General features: G+C 41.5%; 1 protein-coding gene across 2 annotated transcripts in view; it reads left to right on the top strand.

Annotated features, from left to right (window-relative positions):
* Nucleotides 1–14398, top strand: part of ctbp1l (C-terminal binding protein 1-like) — a 32298-nt gene extending 17900 nt beyond the window's left edge. For both annotated transcript variants that reach the window (XM_077235806.1, XM_077235807.1), the window contains exons 5-11: nucleotides 28–172; nucleotides 267–473; nucleotides 7263–7477; nucleotides 9068–9198; nucleotides 9358–9485; nucleotides 10412–10532; nucleotides 10627–14398. In XM_077235806.1, the coding sequence (XP_077091921.1) occupies nucleotides 28–172; nucleotides 267–473; nucleotides 7263–7477; nucleotides 9068–9198; nucleotides 9358–9485; nucleotides 10412–10532; nucleotides 10627–10816 (1137 nt within the window). In that variant the 3' untranslated portion in view covers nucleotides 10817–14398. The remainder of the gene's footprint in view (nucleotides 1–27; nucleotides 173–266; nucleotides 474–7262; nucleotides 7478–9067; nucleotides 9199–9357; nucleotides 9486–10411; nucleotides 10533–10626) is intronic.
* The last annotated feature ends 6155 nt before the right edge of the window (nucleotides 14399–20553 follow it).

The following is a 20553-nucleotide window of genomic DNA, read 5'->3' as shown; positions in this document are numbered from 1 at the left end:
ATATAATTGGTTTTTGTTCTGCTGCAGGTCCTAAATGAGGCTGTTGGTGCTTTGCTCTATCACACCATTACACTCTCGCGAGACGACCTGGACAAGTTTAAAGGTCTTCGGGTCATTGTGAGGATTGGCAGTGGATTTGACAATGTTGATATAAAAGCTGCAGCAGAGCTCGGTGAGTTTTGTTCCTGTGTTGTGAAATGATCATGTTTGATTGAGTGAGTTTCAGTGAGACTTGACCGTTTAAACTGGTTCTCCGTCTTCAACAGGTATAGCAGTCTGTAATGTGCCAGCCTCATCTGTGGAGGAGACTGCAGACACTTCCATGTGTCTAATTCTGAATCTGTATCGCCGCGTCACCTGGATGCATCAGGCTCTGCGTGAGGGCACCCGTGCTTCCAGCGTAGAGCAGATCCGGGAGGTGGCCGGAGGCGCTGCGCGTATTCGAGGGGAAACGCTGGGCATCATTGGACTGGGTGAGTCCTGATATGATTAAATCAGGGCTGGCAGGAAAACCAAGGCTTTTTGAATGAATCAGTTTTATTAAGGTGACAGCTGACAGCATGTTTACACTCAATATAACTACATTATAAGTTGTATAACTAAGTATAAAGCATGATGAACAGCAGCATTTAAATATTAATTTACTAAAGAAGATTTAAGCAAGACACTAGAGTCAAAAAAAAATTATGCACTGGTCATTTTCAGATTTTGGGCAATATGTCAATAAAATGAAACAAGAATTTTGAACAAGGCTTTATCAAATGTCAGGCTTTCTGTTCTGGAATTGTATGCAAATTAGTGCATATTAATTTGGATCATGCTTAATTGCATTAGGGCTGCACGACATTGAAGAAAAATGCGATGACTCGTTAAATAATGCGATATGATAATAATTAAAAGGGACATTGTGTAGGAATTTCTCCCATCTAGCGGTGAAATTGTATTTTGCATTCAAACTAATTGTGCTCTCCAGCACCTCGCTTTTTCAAATGCGTGTTGCATCTACGGTAGCTGTTATGTACCAAAAAGCTATGACAGGATGTCTTCTAATAGCACTTCGTCGAGTTTTCCTTCGGGTGAACAGGTTTGTTATTTCAAACAAACTGCAACTTGACACAACGAACAAATTAATGTTACAGTATGAATTACTGACTTGCCGGGGCAGTGACAAGCGCCTCTCACTGCTCTGCTCCTCCGTTTCTGCTGCTTTCAGTCACGTGACGCTGGCTCTGAACGAAAACGCGTTGTGGAAACGTGTTGGCCTAGTACTTTTTGACCCTCTCTGCTATAGTTTTTCAAGATGGTGGAACGACATGGAAGCCTCCGTGGACCTACCCGTCACATATATATAACGATGATAAATTCTTCGTTTACGAGGATAAGTCAGATAATTGGCAGAGGTATTTGTACACAATTGAGGACATAATATGAATAAAAATATTGATTTTAGATAATAAAATACCTAAAAAACTACGCATTGTCACTTTAAGTCTGTCAATAGATAAAAAAAATGAAACGGGATTGAACTTTTCAGAATTCAATGTACAGTATGTGTACAGTGCAACAACAAAAAGCGTTTACATTTTAGACATGTCATACCAAACGACCACGTGGAGATGCCAAAAAACTAAACTAAACCAACTGCCTTGACCTGACTGCATGCCAGGGTTTCCTTTGTCCGGTAATTACTGGACATTGGCCTGGAAAAAAATTAAATGTACGACAATTAAATCTCTCCGGTCAAATTGTCGGATTAAAATTGCTTAATAATCCCGCCCCCCTAACACAATCTAAATTTGAGAATAAGCCTAAAATGTATAAAGCAAAAATACACCGACCTTTTGCTATGTTATAAAGGAACAGGCTCTACCGTTTGAAAGTTGTTAAACAACATCGCATGCTGCACATAAAGCGCACGCCTAAAACGGCTGTAATCTAGACCTAAACAACGAACGATTCAGTGAGACGTTTCAAATATGGCCAGGCCCAGGCAGACTAGCCTTAAAAGCTTTTTTCAGAGACCAGACGCGATGGACGATGGTGAATCAGGAATGCCTGAAGCCTCGGATGTCCAGAGCCAGACAGCTCCACCACCACCGGACGTTCATGTTTTTTTCCATCTATTTGAAAGTTAGGCTAGTGGCGGCTCGTCAATAGAGGGCGCTGGGGCGCTGCCGTTCCTGGTCGCTGCGTCCCTGGCAAATCAGAATTTAATACATGTTATTTTATCCAATCTGATTGGTTCTCGTCACCCGTCATTCAACTTTACGCTCTATGGCCACTACTCCGAGTGCGCAGGCGACTTCGACAAAACCTTGCTAGGCTGATCACTTTCGTAGAGATAATGGCAGCAGTTAAACCAAATTTAACCCGTCATTGATTTACAAAAAAAAAAAAAGGATAAAGGATCTCCGATCGGACCAGCCCGATTTACAAATCCGGCAGCAGCCAGTGACAGAGGGACGAGCTTCACTCGCGCTTGTCATAAGAAACATGTCGGCACTGAAGTTTTGTGGACAATAACTGGGGAAAGAGACCTCAAACAGCTATCTGAAATGTATTTGTATTTATTTTCCCCCCGTCCCCCAAAAAATAATCACCAGCCACCTGGATTCTATACGACCTGATTGTCATTTTTTTAAGTTACATAGCCTGCCTCCAGTTTTCCTCAACCTGACTAATTAAGAGGTGATATTTGACCGGCATATCATCAAAATGTCTGTAAAACGAAAGCTCTGCCGGTCACTTTGACAGGCACCATTTTTTTCTAGCGGAAACTCTGCTGCATGCATATGCTGTACCTACATGGATCCATTCAGAATTACTAAACACAGCAACATACACATGACAGATAAAAACATGCGTTTGCTTGCTCATCAGTATAACTGACTTGGAGACATAAGCCCCTTTCACAGCGCGTTGATCCCGGGAAATTGCCGGGAAATTGCCAGAACGCCTTCTGTGTGAACGCAAACACGACCCGGGATTGATCCCGGGATCGATGCCGGGTTGGGGACCTAGTAACATTGCCGGGATCAGTCCCGGAACTCGCGCTGTGTGAACAAAATCCGTAATCAATGCCGTGTCGTAACGATGATGCTTAAGTGAAGTGAAAGCAGGCTAGTGAAACGGTACGTAATGCGCTACTTTATGATCAAATCAGAGAGAAAAATGCACAAGCGTGGTTTCTCGAGAGAGAAATCGCAGCTCATAAGCAAACATAGACGCTGCTGAGACATTACATGTCACATCGATGTCACGTGTCTTCACGGCATTTTTACGGGTTGTGTGTGAACGCACTCTCTGATTCCGGAAAATCACTGGCAGTGTGAATGAACCAAAATCAAACGAACCCGGGTCAAATCCCGGGTCACTTTATCCGTGTATTTTCCGGAATCTCTGTGTGAAAGGGGCTTTACTGTACAACTCCTGTACGTCACCGCAATCCTCTTTACCTTGATTACAAGCCGCATCCATCAAAACTTTACTAGCGATATGCTGGTTTGCTTTATTCTGCCAAGAAATGTAGCTTGCATTCCAGCTGTGGGATGTTTAGAAGTTCTGTTTAGTCTGTATTTCAAACAGCGCGATGTGGGAGGGCACTCGGTCTTCAGAAACAGAATACGACAGAGCTTGTGTTTTAAAGCTAAACAGACACTGGAATGAATAATTAACTGAAAAATGGCCGCAAGTCACTGTTCTCTGCCATCTCTGATGTAATAAGCCTGGTTTTCTTTTGCTTTTTTGGACTGATTGTTTGAATTAGCTTACTGTATAACTGAACTGAACTTTCCCGGAGTTTAGTGGCTTAAAATTATTTAATCGCAAATAGTGTTGCACAATACACTGGTACTAATAAGGTATCGCAATACCCTGTTATTATATTAGTTATTATTATTAGTGCCGGTACTTTAAGAATGACTCTTCTAATAAGAGCCGCTGTCCTTCATTTGCATTGATCTGTGACAGCAGGAGGGGTCAGGGTGTGTGTGTGCAGAGCTCTGTTTCCACTCCAGGGACTAAAACATATCCACGCAGTACATGATGTTTGACATCTTGCAACAAAGAAAAATGCAAGCATTTGAAAATAAAGCACCTGACGAGTTTGATGTTAAAAAGTTTTTAGAATTCAATGCACTACTAGCGCTGCTGTGGTCAGATCTGAAGTGTGCGCACAGAAAGCCACCTGTCAGATAGCATGCAATCACAAATTTAGTTTTCTTTCCCTATATTGTGCTTGAATGGTCAAAAATAAAAAAATGCACATCCTGGAGAGTATTCAAAGTAAACAATTGTGTATTTTTTTTAGTGAACAAAAACAGTTGAGAAAGATTTGGGATGTGTTCCAGTGTATTGGGTTTGTGCACTGCAGGTCTTAAATTGACAGCAGCCTAATATACCTGATGCGGTCTGTTAATCAAACAATAACAGAAAATAGAAAACTGGCCACTGCTTGACTGACTACCCTAACTATATTTATGAAGAGTCAGAATGCAGTTAGTTTATAGAATGAAGACTACGCTGTTTATTTTTTTTTTTTACATTTGATTTCATTTCTGACTACTGTTAAGTAGACCTACCGTAGCCTACCTGAAAAATATAGTTTATTTGTATCTTTCTTATATGGTATTTGTCATATTGTTGTAATTTGCTTCTTTGCTTTTTTTTTTTAATAAAGATAAAATAAAAGTGAAAACTATAGTGTGATTTATAAAAAAATATTCAAATATATCATAAAAGATTTTGGTCATATCACCCACCCCTAACCTGTTCAGCAAATGTTAACATGATTGATAGTGATTGTTGCAAACATTTCTAAGGACATTCACACCGTAAATGTAAATGAATGGGAGGGAATAGTCAAAGATGCAGGGCTGGAACACACTGGTCAAGTGAGTTTTTTTTATTTTTATAAGTCAGTGAATTTCTGTCATATATTATTCAATTACTTTTTCTGTTTTAGTTTTTTGCCATGGTATTGATTCATTATTGGTATTGAGGTATTTTAGTGAGGTGTCAAAGTATAATTTTTGTATCGTGACAACACTAATCACAAACAGAGAAGCGAAATCGGATAGAAATTTGCGCCTACCAGTGTTACAGGTGCTTGTGCCATTGTAGAAGCTCAATGTGATAAACTCACAACTTCTAAGATCATATAAATGCTTTACATAAATTGTTTATGATGCAGTTTCACATGCTTAAGTAATTTATTCGCCATAAATTATTTTAACGCATCAAGGATTTAATTAATTGCATGCGTTAACGTTGACAGTCCTATTTAAATATATCTTTAAAAAACTGAAAACGTTGATGTATAACCAACATGCATGTTTCACATTCTTTTTGTGAGAAGAAAGCATCTCTACAACTTCTGAAAGCAAACAGCAGTGTTTTACTGTAGCATTACATAAAGTATGTTTCATTTTAACATCAGTGTAAACCTTACTACATTAGGTTTATTTAGCAACAGAAATTAAATAATCAAATGGAAAAAAAAAACACGGCTTAGTTTTCACTGTATGAATTAAATATTCACTTATTAAAGCTAATAAAGTTATTCCGTCAAGAGCAGTAAGTGATTTTCTCTTTCGATTGTAGTTTGATTAACATTCAGCACTCATGATTTCCATTACACGAGAGTAGATGTTAAAACTTCATGCTGATTTGTACTCGGCTTTCGCCAAGATAAGCACCAACTAAGACGTAGCTTTACAGTAACCTATGCTTCTCCATCCATTTACGCTTCTTTCCATCTGGTGACGTGAATCTCCTTCTGTCTGGTGTTAATAGCTGTAGTGTATTTGCCATCAGCACACACAACGGCTGCAACCACAGTGCGGTCCCCCCATAACAACCCTCTGGATTGAGCGGAGTAGGGAACATCTCTAGGGTCTTCAAGTGGGCACCTTCCGTCCTCAGTGTTTCGTCGACTAGCCCATGACACCTCAAGAGGGCTCGACAGTGACTCTGGCTTCCCAGAGTCACCCCCCTCCGTCCCCCACTCAACTCAGCCCAGCTTACTGACCTCTACTTCCCTCTTGCTGCTGAGACCTAACCACAATCTCACAATCTCTCCGCAACCCAACCATACGCGCCAACCCGTTTGACTAAGGCTGTCGAGCCCCACTGGTGCGTTAATATGCAGTTTCAGTGGCAACGGTTCCGTATGGCATACCACCTACCACAAAACACAATATCTGCCCAACCACCCGTCATCCACGCAATATACACAGGAACGTAATGACTGTAAATACTATACAACCTCTACAAATAAATCAACAGTGCTGCTGAGACCTAACCACAATCTCACAATCTCACCGCAACCCAACCATACGCGCCAACCCGTTTGACTAAGGCTGTCGAGCCCCACTGGTGCGTTAATATGCAGTTTCAGTGGCAACGGTTCCGTATGGCATACCACCTACCACAAAACACAATATCTGCCCAACCACCCGTCATTCACGCAATATACACAGGAACGTAATGACTGTAAATACTATACAACCTATACAAATAAACCAACAGACTCTTTCAAGTTTTCAAGAATTCTACGAAACCGTAGCATGGCGGCCTGTACTCAGCCAGCTAGAACCTGCTTCTGTCTAAGGCTGCTGTCACTTTAAAAGCTGCACGAATCCATTATAGTGCTACACACACTTTCTGTCTCAACTCTTTACTCCACTTAAGTCATAACTGACTGTGTTTACATGAATACTCACTAAGATGTGTATTCTGACAATTTTGTGTGTAATTGGCTATTTAAGCTGTGGAAGAGTACTGAAATCAGGGTTATGCGCTGTCTGAGATGTGGCTTCCTCTGCTCGTGAGTACTTCGCTTATTGCGCCTAATAACATTAACCATTTCACATGAATAACAGTCATGTGTCCAGTCTATTCTCTGCTATCTGCATCGACCTAAAACTTGGACTTTTAATAATCTTTTAAAGTATTATAAGATTAGTTATCGGAAGCCATTGTTACATGTACTTTTCAGATATTTTGATAATTTCTATATATTGTGCAGCCCTAATTTGCATATTTAAACAACATTTCAGAAAATTTGTTGTATAAAACAATGTAATTCTTAATGTAAACAGTCAACAGGGGAAGTTTGGTGATATATTAGTTTTTTGTTTTTGAAAATCAGTGAGTCATTTTATGAACCTCAATCTAAACCCTGGTTTTAACTGATTTGAGATTATTAATGTGGTCAAAACTGAGCTAAGACTAAAACGGTTTCTTATGATGGCTGTTTTTAGGACGTGTGGGCCAGGCAGTTGCTCTGAGGGCAAAGGCATTCGGGTTTGGAGTGATTTTCTATGACCCGTACCTGCCGGATGGGGTGGAGCGATCACTAGGGCTTCAGCGCATGGCGACACTACAGGACCTGCTCATCCACTCGGACTGCGTCTCGCTACACTGCAGCTTAAATGAACACAACCACCACCTCATCAATGACTTCACCATCAAACAGGTACAAATGCAGCTCTCAAGTAACACTTTTCTCATTCAACAGCACTGTTGAAGCTATTTGGTTCTCTGACTGCTTTTGGTATGAACCTGGGTCTGTTTGACATCAGAGGTTGATTCATTTGCTTTCTGTGAAAGCTGTTTTCTGAACTTGGGTTTATGCGATGGGACCGCACCCCATTCTGGAAAATGAAGGACTGGAATATTCATCTTGTTCATGTGAACTCTAGTACGACTCCCAGTTGGTATGAAGGCAATCTGGCCTAATTTTCAGAAGTAAACTGCCGATGCCATGTGTATTACACAATTATTCCCAAGATCAATGGGAAAACGTTTACTCTTCCAACACATCTGTGGCAGACACACAAACATTGTTATCTCTGTCTTCAGGAACCTAAAAGCAGCAAAATGCTGAAAGTGATTCAATCACAAGTCTGTAGTTGGTGCTATTAAGTGAACACACTTTTTGAGTGCAAAATGGCATACTCTTGGGGAATATTGCAGAAAGCAGGGTTAACTTACTGGCACATAAACCCTGAAGTCTTGATTGATTAACCCAAACCTTTCTTACTCGAGGTTATCGGTTCCAAAAACCCATTATGATATACACATAAAGAAATTCTCAAAAGTGTGCCAAATACAGGAGTCCACCTTGAAATGGACACTAACTTGAAGTGCGACATACTACTATCTTTTTTTTTATATTCTTTGTGCATATCACCACCTGCTGGGTGGTTGTGCAATCATTTTTTAATCTTAAGTTTTTAATCAGTTTATTTGAACAAAAATTTTACTTTTTTTTAATGCTAAATACATATATTACAGAAAGATTGATTGAACTAAAAACAGTCTGTGCTTGCAGAGATATGGCTGTTAGTTTTTTAATTTTTACTAGTCATTTTGCTTCATTTGTTGTAAAGTGAGATGTATCATGTATTTTTATTATAGAAATGCATAATATAGAAAGCGCTATGTTGCAAAAATAACATTGAATGAATATCCGTGGAAAAAAGTAAAACAAGATAAACATTGCATGGTTATAATACTGCTTTATAATAAAAATAAAATCAATGAAACTATATAATATTGTGCAAAATCTGTCATGCCCATGGAGCCTCATCAATGGGACACCAATGCGCTGAATTCCTCTGAATGTGCTATGTTAATAGTTGCTGTCTGCTTGCATACCCTGAATGTTACCTCAGTTTGGGAAGTTGGGAGGGCTGTCTGTCACTAACAATTATTTTGGTAATTGTATAAAATATTACATGTATAATATCAATGAGGCAATAATATTTGGTTCAAATAAAGTATCTAAAGCAAGAAACCATATGGGTTTTATAGAACAACACTGTTAAAGGATATAATATACATGATCTAAATCAAACAAACCTACACTCATGTAAATAAAGCGCATATGCTATAGTCTGTTTTTTAAATGGCTTTTAATATATCCTGCAGCAGTAGAAAACGGTCTAATAATGCTGTTCGTGGTTCCTCGTCCATGGAATGCACCACTTCCGGTATTTTGCCGGTTACCTGACACGGGTAAATTGGCTTCCTTTTATATATCATTTTTTTTTTTTTTTTGTAGATGCGCCAGGGCGCCTTCCTAGTGAACACTGCGCGTGGTGGTCTGGTGGATGAGAAGGCTTTGGCCCAGGCTCTGAAAGAGGGCAGAATACGGGGAGCAGCACTGGACGTCCATGAGACAGAGCCCTTCAGGTGAGAGAAACAAGTTCTTTTTGCTTTCATTATTTTATAATCCAATAAATTTATAATCCATATTCAACGATTGACCTGTGATACCCCCTTATACCCACCCACACACACAAAATGTTTTTTTTTTTTTTACCTGACACTAACCCCCATTTTCTTGATCAGTTTCTCTCAGGGCCCACTGAAGGACGCCCCAAATCTTATCTGTACCCCACACACATCCTGGTACAGTGAACAGGCCTCCATTGAGGCCAGAGAGGAGGCGGCGCGGGAGGTGCGCAGAGCCATCACAGGTCAGAAAACACCAGGTGTTCATTATCAGCCTGTGCCTGCTGGGAATATCTGCTTGATTAAATGCTTTGCTGGAGGATTCACTTATTTGATTCTATGCGTGGTTGACATGCTTTGCAACACTTATCATAGAATAAACGAGTAATACAAAACATTTAAGCATCCTTACATGTGCAGTTATAATTGAGCTGCAGCAGGTTTTTGTGTGGAAGCTCAGATTAAGACTGTCACTGTAGCACATGACACAGTGCTTAATTGTTTTAATCGTTTTGCACAGCGACAAGGCCAGCGTGAATAAAGCAACTGAAATTTGCAAAGTTTGGTAACTTAAGAAAAATGTTAACGGATAATTAAACAAATTCACACCCAAACTATTGGCAATCTAGCTACATAAATATTTATTTTTATTATTATTTCAGTATGGAGTTTCAGCGTCTGCAATTTTACCTCTTTAGAAATGATTGAGTAAAATCATCAGTTTTCTGTTTAAAAATATTTTACAGATGGGTGTGGTGTTGGTTAGGGGAGCTTAAAAAGCACTTTGTAGGCTTTTCGTAGTCTTGTGTCTGTGGTGTTGTTTCCATTTTGCTCTTTAACAAGTTAGTTAAAATGGCCTTGCTCTTTCTGAAGAGATTTTCATAACCGGTTTTGTATGCTGGTGTTTTTGATGTCACCACCTTTCACAATATCATACGTCTGTGGAGTAATTTAAGAAATCATTGTGGAAATGGGGTTAAAATAACTTATTAAAATACTCCCAATTCAAAATGAAAGAAATTGTTTATCAGCATAAAACCACATATAAAGCCCTGAGTTTATCACCCTTTCTTGTGTTGATGCTGTATAAATGACTGATTATGAATGACACAGCCTGTGTATTTGATGCTAGGCTTTCATTCATGGTCCATGCTCTCTTGTGTCCGTGCAGGTCGTATCCCGGACAGTCTGAAGAACTGTGTGAATAAGGAGTATTTGATGGCAGCCTCTCAGTGGCCGTCTATGGAGGCCACCACCGTGCACTCTGAACTCAACGGAGCTGCAGCCTATAGGTGACTACACCTCTGTCCCACCTGCAATTAGATGTCCTACAGTATGTCAGCACGTTGTTTGAGGGAGTGAAAACTGACCGTCTCTCTGTCGTAGGTTCCCTGCGGGGCTGATTGGTGTAGCAGCGGGCGGGCTGCCTGGAGCCGGGGCAGGAGTGGAGGGCATTGTGGCTGGATCTCTGCCCCTGGCCCACGCCATTGCCCCGGTCTCACACCCGCCTCATACCCCATCGCCTGGACAACCCTCCAAGGCAGAGGCGGACAGAGACATCCCTTCCGACCAATAGCATCCCAGCACATTCCATCTTTGCCCTGATTGATGCCCTTTCACCTCACCCAGGGGGACCGACACCCCTTGCTTTCAATGTGACCTTGGGTCACCCCAGTCCAACAGAACACATGTACAAACCCAGGAGTGAAACCCTCTACCCCAAACTTACCCCTCATTTCCACTCGCTGTATCCTCTGTTGATCACTCTGGCAGAAAGCAATAACTTCTCTCAAGGATTCAATAATTGGGTTGATACACACTATTTGTAAGCTACGAAATCCCAATTCCTTTGCATCGTATCTACTCTGGACTAGTTGGAGTTTGTTTCCGAGTAGTGTTTCTTACATTTTGTTCTTTTCTAATCTGTTTTAACAGCGTGGAAATAAACGCATGGACCTTGTTTTCTTTCCTTCGTCCCCTGCCCATTCTCCTCCTAGCATAAATTTGTAAAACCTTCTCAACCTGTCCCATCTTGATCATCAAAACAAAGTAACAGCTGGCTAACATATTTGATTCAATTCAGCAGCCATCAGTGTTTATTTCACAGCTGGTGTTCAATAACAGAGATCAAGGCTAATGGTGATAGCCCGTGGCTAAGAGTAACTCGGTCCATGGGAAGAGCGCAGATGTTTCGTGTTCCTCTAACTCTCTCTTCATGTGGAAGGCATCTTCTAGAATTGTCCATCGTCTCTCCCTCTCTCTCTGTCTTTCAGAAAACAAGAGAGATTTACCCCCAGAGCTGTTGGGGGTTTGATCATGTGCTCCACTTTAAGTCACAAGATTTACAGAGTCCGTAATGTCTGAGGTCTGCATAACAGTGTCATTGAAATTGCATATGTGAGATTCCATCGTCTTGTGATGGCTGACTTAATTTTATTTTGTGTCGCCCCTTGTGCTACTTTGTGAAAAGCTAGATGATGGGATATTGCTCGTAGGCTGCCATCTTCATAAACGAAAGTTTCAAACAAAGCCATATTCATTTGACAACCTGTAAAATAGCTGGTTTAGCAAAACATATCCGACACATCTTAACTCTCCCTTCAAAAACAAAAAACAGATGCCCTTTTTACAATGTGCGTACAACATTGACCTCCCCTTGACTCATACTGAGATCCACCATTGCTAAGCTGATAATATTGGCACCTTTTTTATTCTTAGCCATTTGAAGAATATTTGCCTTGTTTTCCATATCTTCTCTCTGTCCTGGATTATCTCTTGCTGTACTTCCTCCTTGTGCCTCCTTTTCCGATTAGGCCTTCTCTTTTTGACGTGGCGAGGCACACCGTTCCACCCTTCATATCTCCGCTCTCGTCCTCTCGCCCCCTCCATCGATTCCCATGAAATCACTGTGTAGCGCATTCGCCTGCCCTGCCCTGCCCTTCCTCCTTTCCACAAGGCACTTAAAATCTTAATACACTTTGTAATACGTTTTCATACAGGCCTGATAAAACAAACTGAACTTCATCCACCTTTGTGGGAGGAAGTCCTGGTTTAGGCGAGCTGGGGCTTATGTGCTCTGGAGGCTGCAGTAACGCTGATGGCCAGCAGGTGGCGATGACTTGCTTTCCCCCTCAGGTTTGGGCTCAGACGATGGTTGCACAGCGAGCCTTCCTTCTCGTGAAGGTTCAGACCTGTTGCGGGCTGCTCAATCTGTCACTCATCTACACACTTCCAGATACTCAGGATGGGTGATGTGGCAGCTCTGTGCCACACTGTTTAAAGCAGGTCATACCCTGAGCTTGACATTTGCATGGGCGTCTTCTATGATATCAGCCTTTGTTTTCTCTGCGTTTTCACCATTTAGAGCACAGAAGATAAGGTGGAAAGAATGTAAAAGCTAGGTCACTGAAACGCTGGTTGCTTTCCAAAGAAGGTAGGAGAGTGTCTCGGGATAGCGTTCTGTCTGAAGAGAAAGGCCTTTCTAGTACCTCAGTAACAGATATTGAATGTATGCTCAAATCTTTCTTGCTTTGTACAGCTTTTTTAGATCATAGGTTCCTATTTGTGAGGGGGTGTGAATGAGTCTGCATGTATGACCGTGTGCGACTGCTTATCCAGTACATCAGTTCATTTGCAAATGACAAAATAAAGCTTTTTTTTTTTTTTTTTTTTCAAGCATAGGATGTCTATTATATTGTTTCATTAGATGTAGTTTGAATCTCAGGCTTTAGCATTAGAAAGTTCTTGATCTGTGATTTTTGTAATTTTCTGTATAAAGGAGCACAGTTTCACGTCTTTGTCGACATGTTTGTTAATAAACTGAGAAGAGGGGTCCTAAACTATTTGGAAATGGCAGTAGTGTGATTGGGGATGTTTTTCTGCCTACAAACAGTTTGTTCTAGATAGGTGATGTTGTGGTAAGTGTACCCAGATGGCCGTCATCCTCAATTGCCAATCCTCACGGATTGATGCATGATATTGAGATGGTCGTACCTATCAGGCCCCTCCCCCTCGCTTCCCCATTGGCCACGTTTTGATGTTGAATTTTGATTGACGTGCAGCTTTTCATAGAATGAAGTGATGCCCTTTCTCGTCAACACTTTATAGCTGCTCTGTAAACTCTGTACTACAAGGTTTTCGAGTTTCTTCTAGCATTATATGATGTTTCTTTGCCGTCGGCATCATCTCTGATTTGAGATGTGTGCTATGTGTTAAAACCAAGACATGAGACATTTTGATCTAGTTTGTGTCATTCAGTGTTCAACATGTTGTATTGAAACATTTCAAGATGGGTCTCGTTGGATACCTTCACCCTCAGCATCCAGGAATCCCGTTTCTCATCTGTAGGCCCCCGTCATCATGTGGTCCCCGCGCTGCCTTAATGTTGTAGATTGTGGTGGGCTTTTTCCTCTACAAACCCCCGACCTCTCCTCTTCCCCCTGCAAACACACATGCAAGAGAGAGGAAGCTGATTTATTTAGCCATATGTTGCTCTGTGTGCTTGGTGCATATTTCTAGAGAACACGAATGGCTTTCACTTTGAGGTGTGAAATGCTCGGGCACTATGAAAGACCCTTTCAGGAGCCGCCGATGTGGTTACATCTAGTCCATGAAGGGAGGGTGGAGAGGACAGATATGGACTTGGAGAAGTCAGTTTCTCTCTCAGGGTTCTAATACACACATATCCTACAGCCGCCGGTTACACTCTTCCTCGATCCGAATGAAGATCTCGAGAGCTCTCTTACACAGTCCATCTTTCAACAGTGAGTGTCTTTCTCAGTGATCCTTTTCCTTTCTATCGCTCTTTTCTCCTCCTTTCTTTTTGCGTATTTGTCGCACTGACACCTAACAGAAGAATGAATGTTTTAATAGAACCGCGTGTAACGTTGAAGTTGGGAAATGTATTTTTACAACATGTGAACTTTTTATTCCTTTCTCTTACCTTCTTTTTGTTGTGAATTGACCCCCCCCCCCCCCCACCTCCCATCACCAGACTGCAAAAAGTAAAAACAACACAAAAAAAAAATCCTGTAACTAGGCTCTTAAGCTTTACTTTTGTTTTTGTTTACTTTTTTTTATTAGAAAACAATCATGTTTGTGATGGTAACCTCTGATGGTAAATTCCACAAGGTATTTTAATAAAATCCTAAAGATTAAACCCTTGGTCGCTCGCTCTTTTCTGATAAGTGTATCATTCGGTTTTCCTTCTCTGTGACATTCACTACAGATATTTCTATTTAGCAAAAACTCATCACATTGGTCAAAAGTGAGAGTAAAGGCATTTATAATGTTTCAAAACTTTTTTTTCTCAAATAAATGCTTTTAAACTTTCAAAGAATCCTAATAATCTGTTTCCACAAAAATATGAAGCAGCACAACTATTTTCATCATTGATGTTTAAGCAGCAAATCTGCATATTAGTATGATATCTGAAGGATCATGTGACACTGAAGACTTGAGTAATGATGCTGAAAATTCAGCTTTACCATTACTGGAATAAACTATATAAAAAATATTTTTAATTTTGCAATATTTCACAATATTATTGTTTTACTGTATTTTGACCAAATAAATGCAGCCTTGGTGAGCAGTGTTTTTCAAAATCATTAAGTCAAATCAACCCTAAACTTTGGAACGGTGGTGTTTTAAGTAATACACTTATTAATACACTTAAGCAAAATACAGACATAAATGTATCCATCAGGAATTGCTTGAAAAAAAAAAAGTGGATCTTACATACCAGAAAAAGCACAGATTTTAATGAGTTTGCTGAAACTGTCTAAACCTGTACATAGAAAGTAACATCAGTGTAATGGGAAAGTTATTTTAGAGGAAACTTATTTCAATGCTATTTTTGATTACAGGCTATGGTTTTTTTTTTTTCAGTTGAGTAATATGCATTGGTAAATTAATCATGCACAAGAAGACCAGGAACATGAATTAAGGAATGGGGCTCAGTTTTGATTTCAATTCAACTCTAACAATGTAATTTCGGTTTCCAAGTTTAGTTTAAATGTGTTATGAGCGTTGGCTAAACTCACACGAACAAGTTTTCCAGACTTGCTGTTCAGGTGTTAGTGGTTTTGTACTCATGCAACATCTTTGGCTGTAGGGAAAAGAAAAGCATGGTTTTGAGGTGATTAAAGGGAGGAAAGTATTTTGCAGTGTATTTTTAGCAAGGTGCTCCCTCTGAATGTGTCCTCATGGTGGTTCATCAGCTAAAGTCCCCAGGTGCTGATGTGTTGCCAATTAGGTTAATGAGGTGTTCAGGGCATAGCTATACCCCTTACCTCGGCTAACTTAAATTGTTACCAAATGTCAGACAAACTCCTTCTACCACATATTAAAGCAATAGTTCACCCAAAAATGAAAATTCACCTCAAAAATTTACTCACCCTCATGTTGTTACAAACCTGTAAGACTTTCATTCATCTTCGGAACACAAATCAAGATCTTTTTGATGAAATCAGAGATTTCTGTCCCTCCATTGACAGCTAAGCAACTACCACTTAGACACTTCAAAAAGTTCATAAAGAGATCTTAAAAGTAATCCATATGAATCGAGCGGTTTAGTCCCAAATTTTATGAAGAGACTCGATCGCTTTATATGATGAACATTAAATTTAGGCTTTTATTAACCTATAATATAAACATTGATCAGTAATTCACCTGAATCAGATTGACGCACAAGAACTAACCTCTTGCTGAAGCTCAAACGTGATGCGTAACAAGAATGAACCTCATTGGTTCTTGCTGAAGCTCAAACGTGCTGCGTAACACTCGAATGAACCTCATTGGCTCTTGCTGAAGCTCAATGGTGCTGTGCAACATGAGAATGAACCTCATTGGCTCTTGCTGAAGCTCAATGGTGCTGCGTAAAACGAGAATGAACCTCATTGGCACTTGATGAAGCTCAAACGTGCTGCGTAACACGAGAATGAACTTCATTGGCTCTTGCTGAAGCTCAAACGTGATGCGTAACACGAGAATGAACCTCATTGGCTCTTGCTGAAGCTCAATGGTGCTGCGTAACACGAGAATGAACCTCATTGGCACTTGATGAAGCTCAAACGTGATGCGTAACACGAGAATGAAGTTCATTGGCTCTTGCTGAAGCTCAAACGTGATGCGTAACACTCGAATGAACCTCATTGGCTCTTGCTGAAGCTCAATGGTGCTGTGCAACACGAGAATGAACCTCATTGGCTCTTGCTGAAGCTCAATGGTGCTGCGTAAAACGAGAATGAACCTCATTGGCACTTGATGAAGCTCAAACGTGCTGCATAACACGAGAATGAACTTCATTGGCTCTTGCTGAAGCTCAAACGTGATGCGTAACACGAGAATGAAGTTCATTGGCTCTTGCTGAAGCTCAAACGTGATGCGTAACACGAGAATGAACCTCATTGGCTCTTGCTGAAGCTCAAACGTGCTGCGTAACACTCGAATGAACCTCATTGGCTCTTGCTGAAGCTCAATGGTGCTGTGCAACACGAGAATGAACCTCATTGGCTCTTGCTGAAGCTCAATGGTGATGCGTAACACGAGAATGAACTTCATTGGCTCTTGCTGAAGCTCAAACGTGATGCGTAACACGAGAATGAACCTCATTGGCTCTTGCTGAAGCTCAAACGTGATGCGCAACACAATAATGAACCTCTTTGGTTCTTGCTGAAGCTCAAACGGGATGCGCAACACGAGAATGAACCTCATTGACTCTTGCTGAAGCTCAAACGTGCTGCGCAACACGAGAATGAACTTCATTGGCTCTTGCTGAAGCTCAAACGTGATGCGTAACACGGGAATGAACCTCATTGGCTCTTGCTGAAGCTCAAACGTGATGCGTAACACGGGAATGAATCTCATTGGTTCTTGCTGAAGCTCAAACGTGATGCGTAACACGAGAATGAAGTTCATTGGCTCTTGCTGAAGCTCAAACGTGATGCGTAACACGAGAATGAACTTCATTGGCTCTTGCTGAAGCTCAAACGTGATGCGTAACACGAGAATGAACTTCATTGGCTCTTGCTGAAGCTCAAACGTGATGCGTAACACGAGAATGAACTTCATTGGCTCTTGCTGAAGCTCAAACGTGATGCGTAACACGAGAATGAACTTCATTGGCTCTTGCTGAAGCTCAAACGTGATGCGTAACACGAGAATGAACCTCATTGGCTCTTGCTGAAGCTCAAACGTGATGCGTAACACGAGAATGAACCTCATTGGTTCTTGCTGAAGCTCAAACGTGATGCGTAACACGAGAATGAACCTCATTGGCTCTTGCTGAAGCTCAAACGTGATGCGTAACACGAGAATGAACTTTGGCTCTTGCTGAAGCTCAAACGTGATGCGTAACACGAGAATGAACCTCATTGGCTCTTGCTGAAGCTCAAACGTGATGCGTAACACGAGAATGAACCTCATTGGCTCTTGCTGAAGCTCAAACGTGATGCGTAACACGAGAATGAACCTCATTGGTTCTTGCTGAAGCTCAAACGTGATGCGTAACACGAGAATGAACCTCATTGGCTCTTGCTGAAGCTCAAACGTGATGCGTAACACGAGAATGAACTTTGGCTCTTGCTGAAGCTCAAACGTGATGCGTAACACGAGAATGAACCTCATTGGCTCTTGCTGAAGCTCAAACGTGATGCGTAACACGAGAATGAACCTCATTGGCTCTTGCTGAAGCTCAAACGTGATGCGTAACACGAGAATGAACTTCATTCGCTCTTGCTGAAGCTCAAACGTGCTGCGCAACACGAGAATGAACCTCGTTGGCTCTTGCTGAAGCTCAAACGTGATGCGTAACACGAGAATGAACTTCATTGGCTCTTGCTGAAGCTCAAGCGTGCTGCGCAACACGAGAATGAACCTCATTGGCTCTTGCTGAAGCTCAAACATGATGCATTACACTCGAATGAACCTCATTGGCTCTTGTGGAAACTCAAACGTGATGCGTAACACGAGAATGAACCTCATTGGCTCTTGCTGAAGATCAAACATGATGCATTACACTCGAATGAACCTCATTGGCTCTTGCTGAAGCTCAAATGTGATGCGTAACACGGGAATGAACCTCATTGGCTCTTGCTGAAGCTCAAACGTGATGCGTAACACGGTAATGAATCTCATTGGTTCTTGCTGAAGCTCAAACGTGCTGCGCAACACGAGAATGAACTTCATTGGCTCTTGCTGAAGCTCAAACGTGATGCGTAACACGAGAATGAACCTCATTGGCTCTTGCTGAAGCTCAAACGTGATGCGTAACACGAGAATGAACCTCATTGGCTCTTGCTGAAGCTCAAACGTGATGCGTAACACGAGAATGAACCTCATTGGCTCTTGCTGAAGCTCAAACGTGATGCGTAACACGAGAATGAACTTTGGCTCTTGCTGAAGCTCAAACGTGATGCGTAACACGAGAATGAACCTCATTGGCTCTTGCTGAAGCTCAAACATGATGCGTAACACGAGAATGAACCTCATTGACTCTTGCTGAAGCTCAAACGTGATGCGTAACACGAGAATGAACCTCATTGGCTCTTGCTGAAGCTCAAACGTGATGCGTAACACGAGAATGAACTTCATTGGCTCTTGCTGAAGCTCAAACGTGATGCGTAACACGAGAATGAACTTCATTGGCTCTTGCTGAAGCTCAAACGTGATGCGTAACACGAGAATGAACCTCATTGGCTCTTGCTGAAGCTCAAACGTGATGCCCAACACGAGAATGAACCTCATTGGTTCTTGCTGAAGCTCAAACGTGATGCGTAACACGAGAATGAACCTCATTGGCTCTTGCTGAAGCTCAAACATGATGCGTAACACGAGAATGAACTTTGGCTCTTGCTGAAGCTCAAACGTGATGCGTAACACGAGAATGAACCTCATTGGCTCTTGCTGAAGCTCAAACATGATGCGTAACACGAGAATGAACCTCATTGGCTCTTGCTGAAGCTCAAACGTGCTGCGCAACACGAGAATGAACCTCGTTGGCTCTTGCTGAAGCTCAAACGTGATGCGTAACACGAGAATGAACTTCATTGGCTCTTGCTGAAGCTCAAGCGTGCTGCGCAACACGAGAATGAACCTCATTGGCTCTTGCTGAAGCTCAAACATGATGCATTACACTCGAATGAACCTCATTGGCTCTTGTTGAAACTCAAACGTGATGCGTAACACGAGAATGAACTTCATTGGCTCTTGCTGAAGCTCAAACGTGATGCGTAACACGGGAATGAACCTCATTGGCTCTTGCTGAAGCTCAAACGTGATGCGTAACACTAATGAATCTCATTGGTTCTTGCTGAAGCTCAAACGTGATGCGTAACACGAGAATGAACCTCATTGGCTCTTGCTGAAGCTCAAACGTGATGCGTAACACGAGAATGAACCTCATTGGCTCTTGCTGAAGCTCAAACGTGATGCGTAACACGAGAATGAACCTCATTGGCTCTTGCTGAAGCTCAAACGTGATGCGTAACACGAGAATGAACTTTGGCTCTTGCTGAAGCTCAAACGTGATGCGTAACACGAGAATGAACCTCATTGGCTCTTGCTGAAGCTCAAACATGATGCGTAACACGAGAATGAACCTCATTGGCTCTTGCTGAAGCTCAAACGTGATACGTAACACGAGAATGAACCTCATTGGCTCTTGCTGAAGCTCAAACGTGATGCGTAACACGAGAATGAACCTCATTGGCTCTTGCTGAAGCTCAAACGTGATGCGTAACACGAGAATGAACTTTGGCTCTTGCTGAAGCTCAAACGTGATGCGTAACACGAGAATGAACCTCATTGGCTCTTGCTGAAGCTCAAACATGATGCGTATAACGAGAATGAACCTCATTGGCTCTTGCTGAAGCTCAAACGTGATGCGTAACACGAGAATGAACTTCATTCGCTCTTGCTGAAGCTCAAACGTGCTGCGCAACACGAGAATGAACCTCATTGGCTCTTGTTGAAACTCAAACGTGATGCTTAACACGAGAATGAACCTCATTGGCTCTCACATGGCAAGCATGCTTGAGCTTCCATTTACTACAACTGATGTGCGAGTTGAATGTTTATATGTGAATAAATTCAATCTGTTCATCATATAAAGCGATTGTGTCTATTCAGAAAATTTGGACTAAACTGCTCAATTCATACGGATTAGTTTCACAAGATGTTCCGAAGATGAACGAAAGTCTTACAGGTTTCGAATGACATGAGGGAGAGTAAACGATGACAGAATTTTCATTTTTGGTGAACAATCTCGTTAAGTCCTGTTGTCTTCTGTTTAGGACAGGAAAACCCTTTTGTGCA

This window comes from Siphateles boraxobius, unplaced genomic scaffold (genome assembly GCF_051911475.1).
Source record: "Siphateles boraxobius isolate OS27281-9 unplaced genomic scaffold, OSU_SipBor_1 2, whole genome shotgun sequence".
Taxonomy (NCBI): Eukaryota; Metazoa; Chordata; class Actinopteri; order Cypriniformes; family Leuciscidae; genus Siphateles; species Siphateles boraxobius.
Note: the sequence above shows the minus strand (reverse complement) of the source record. Positions and strands in the feature narration are given on the sequence as shown.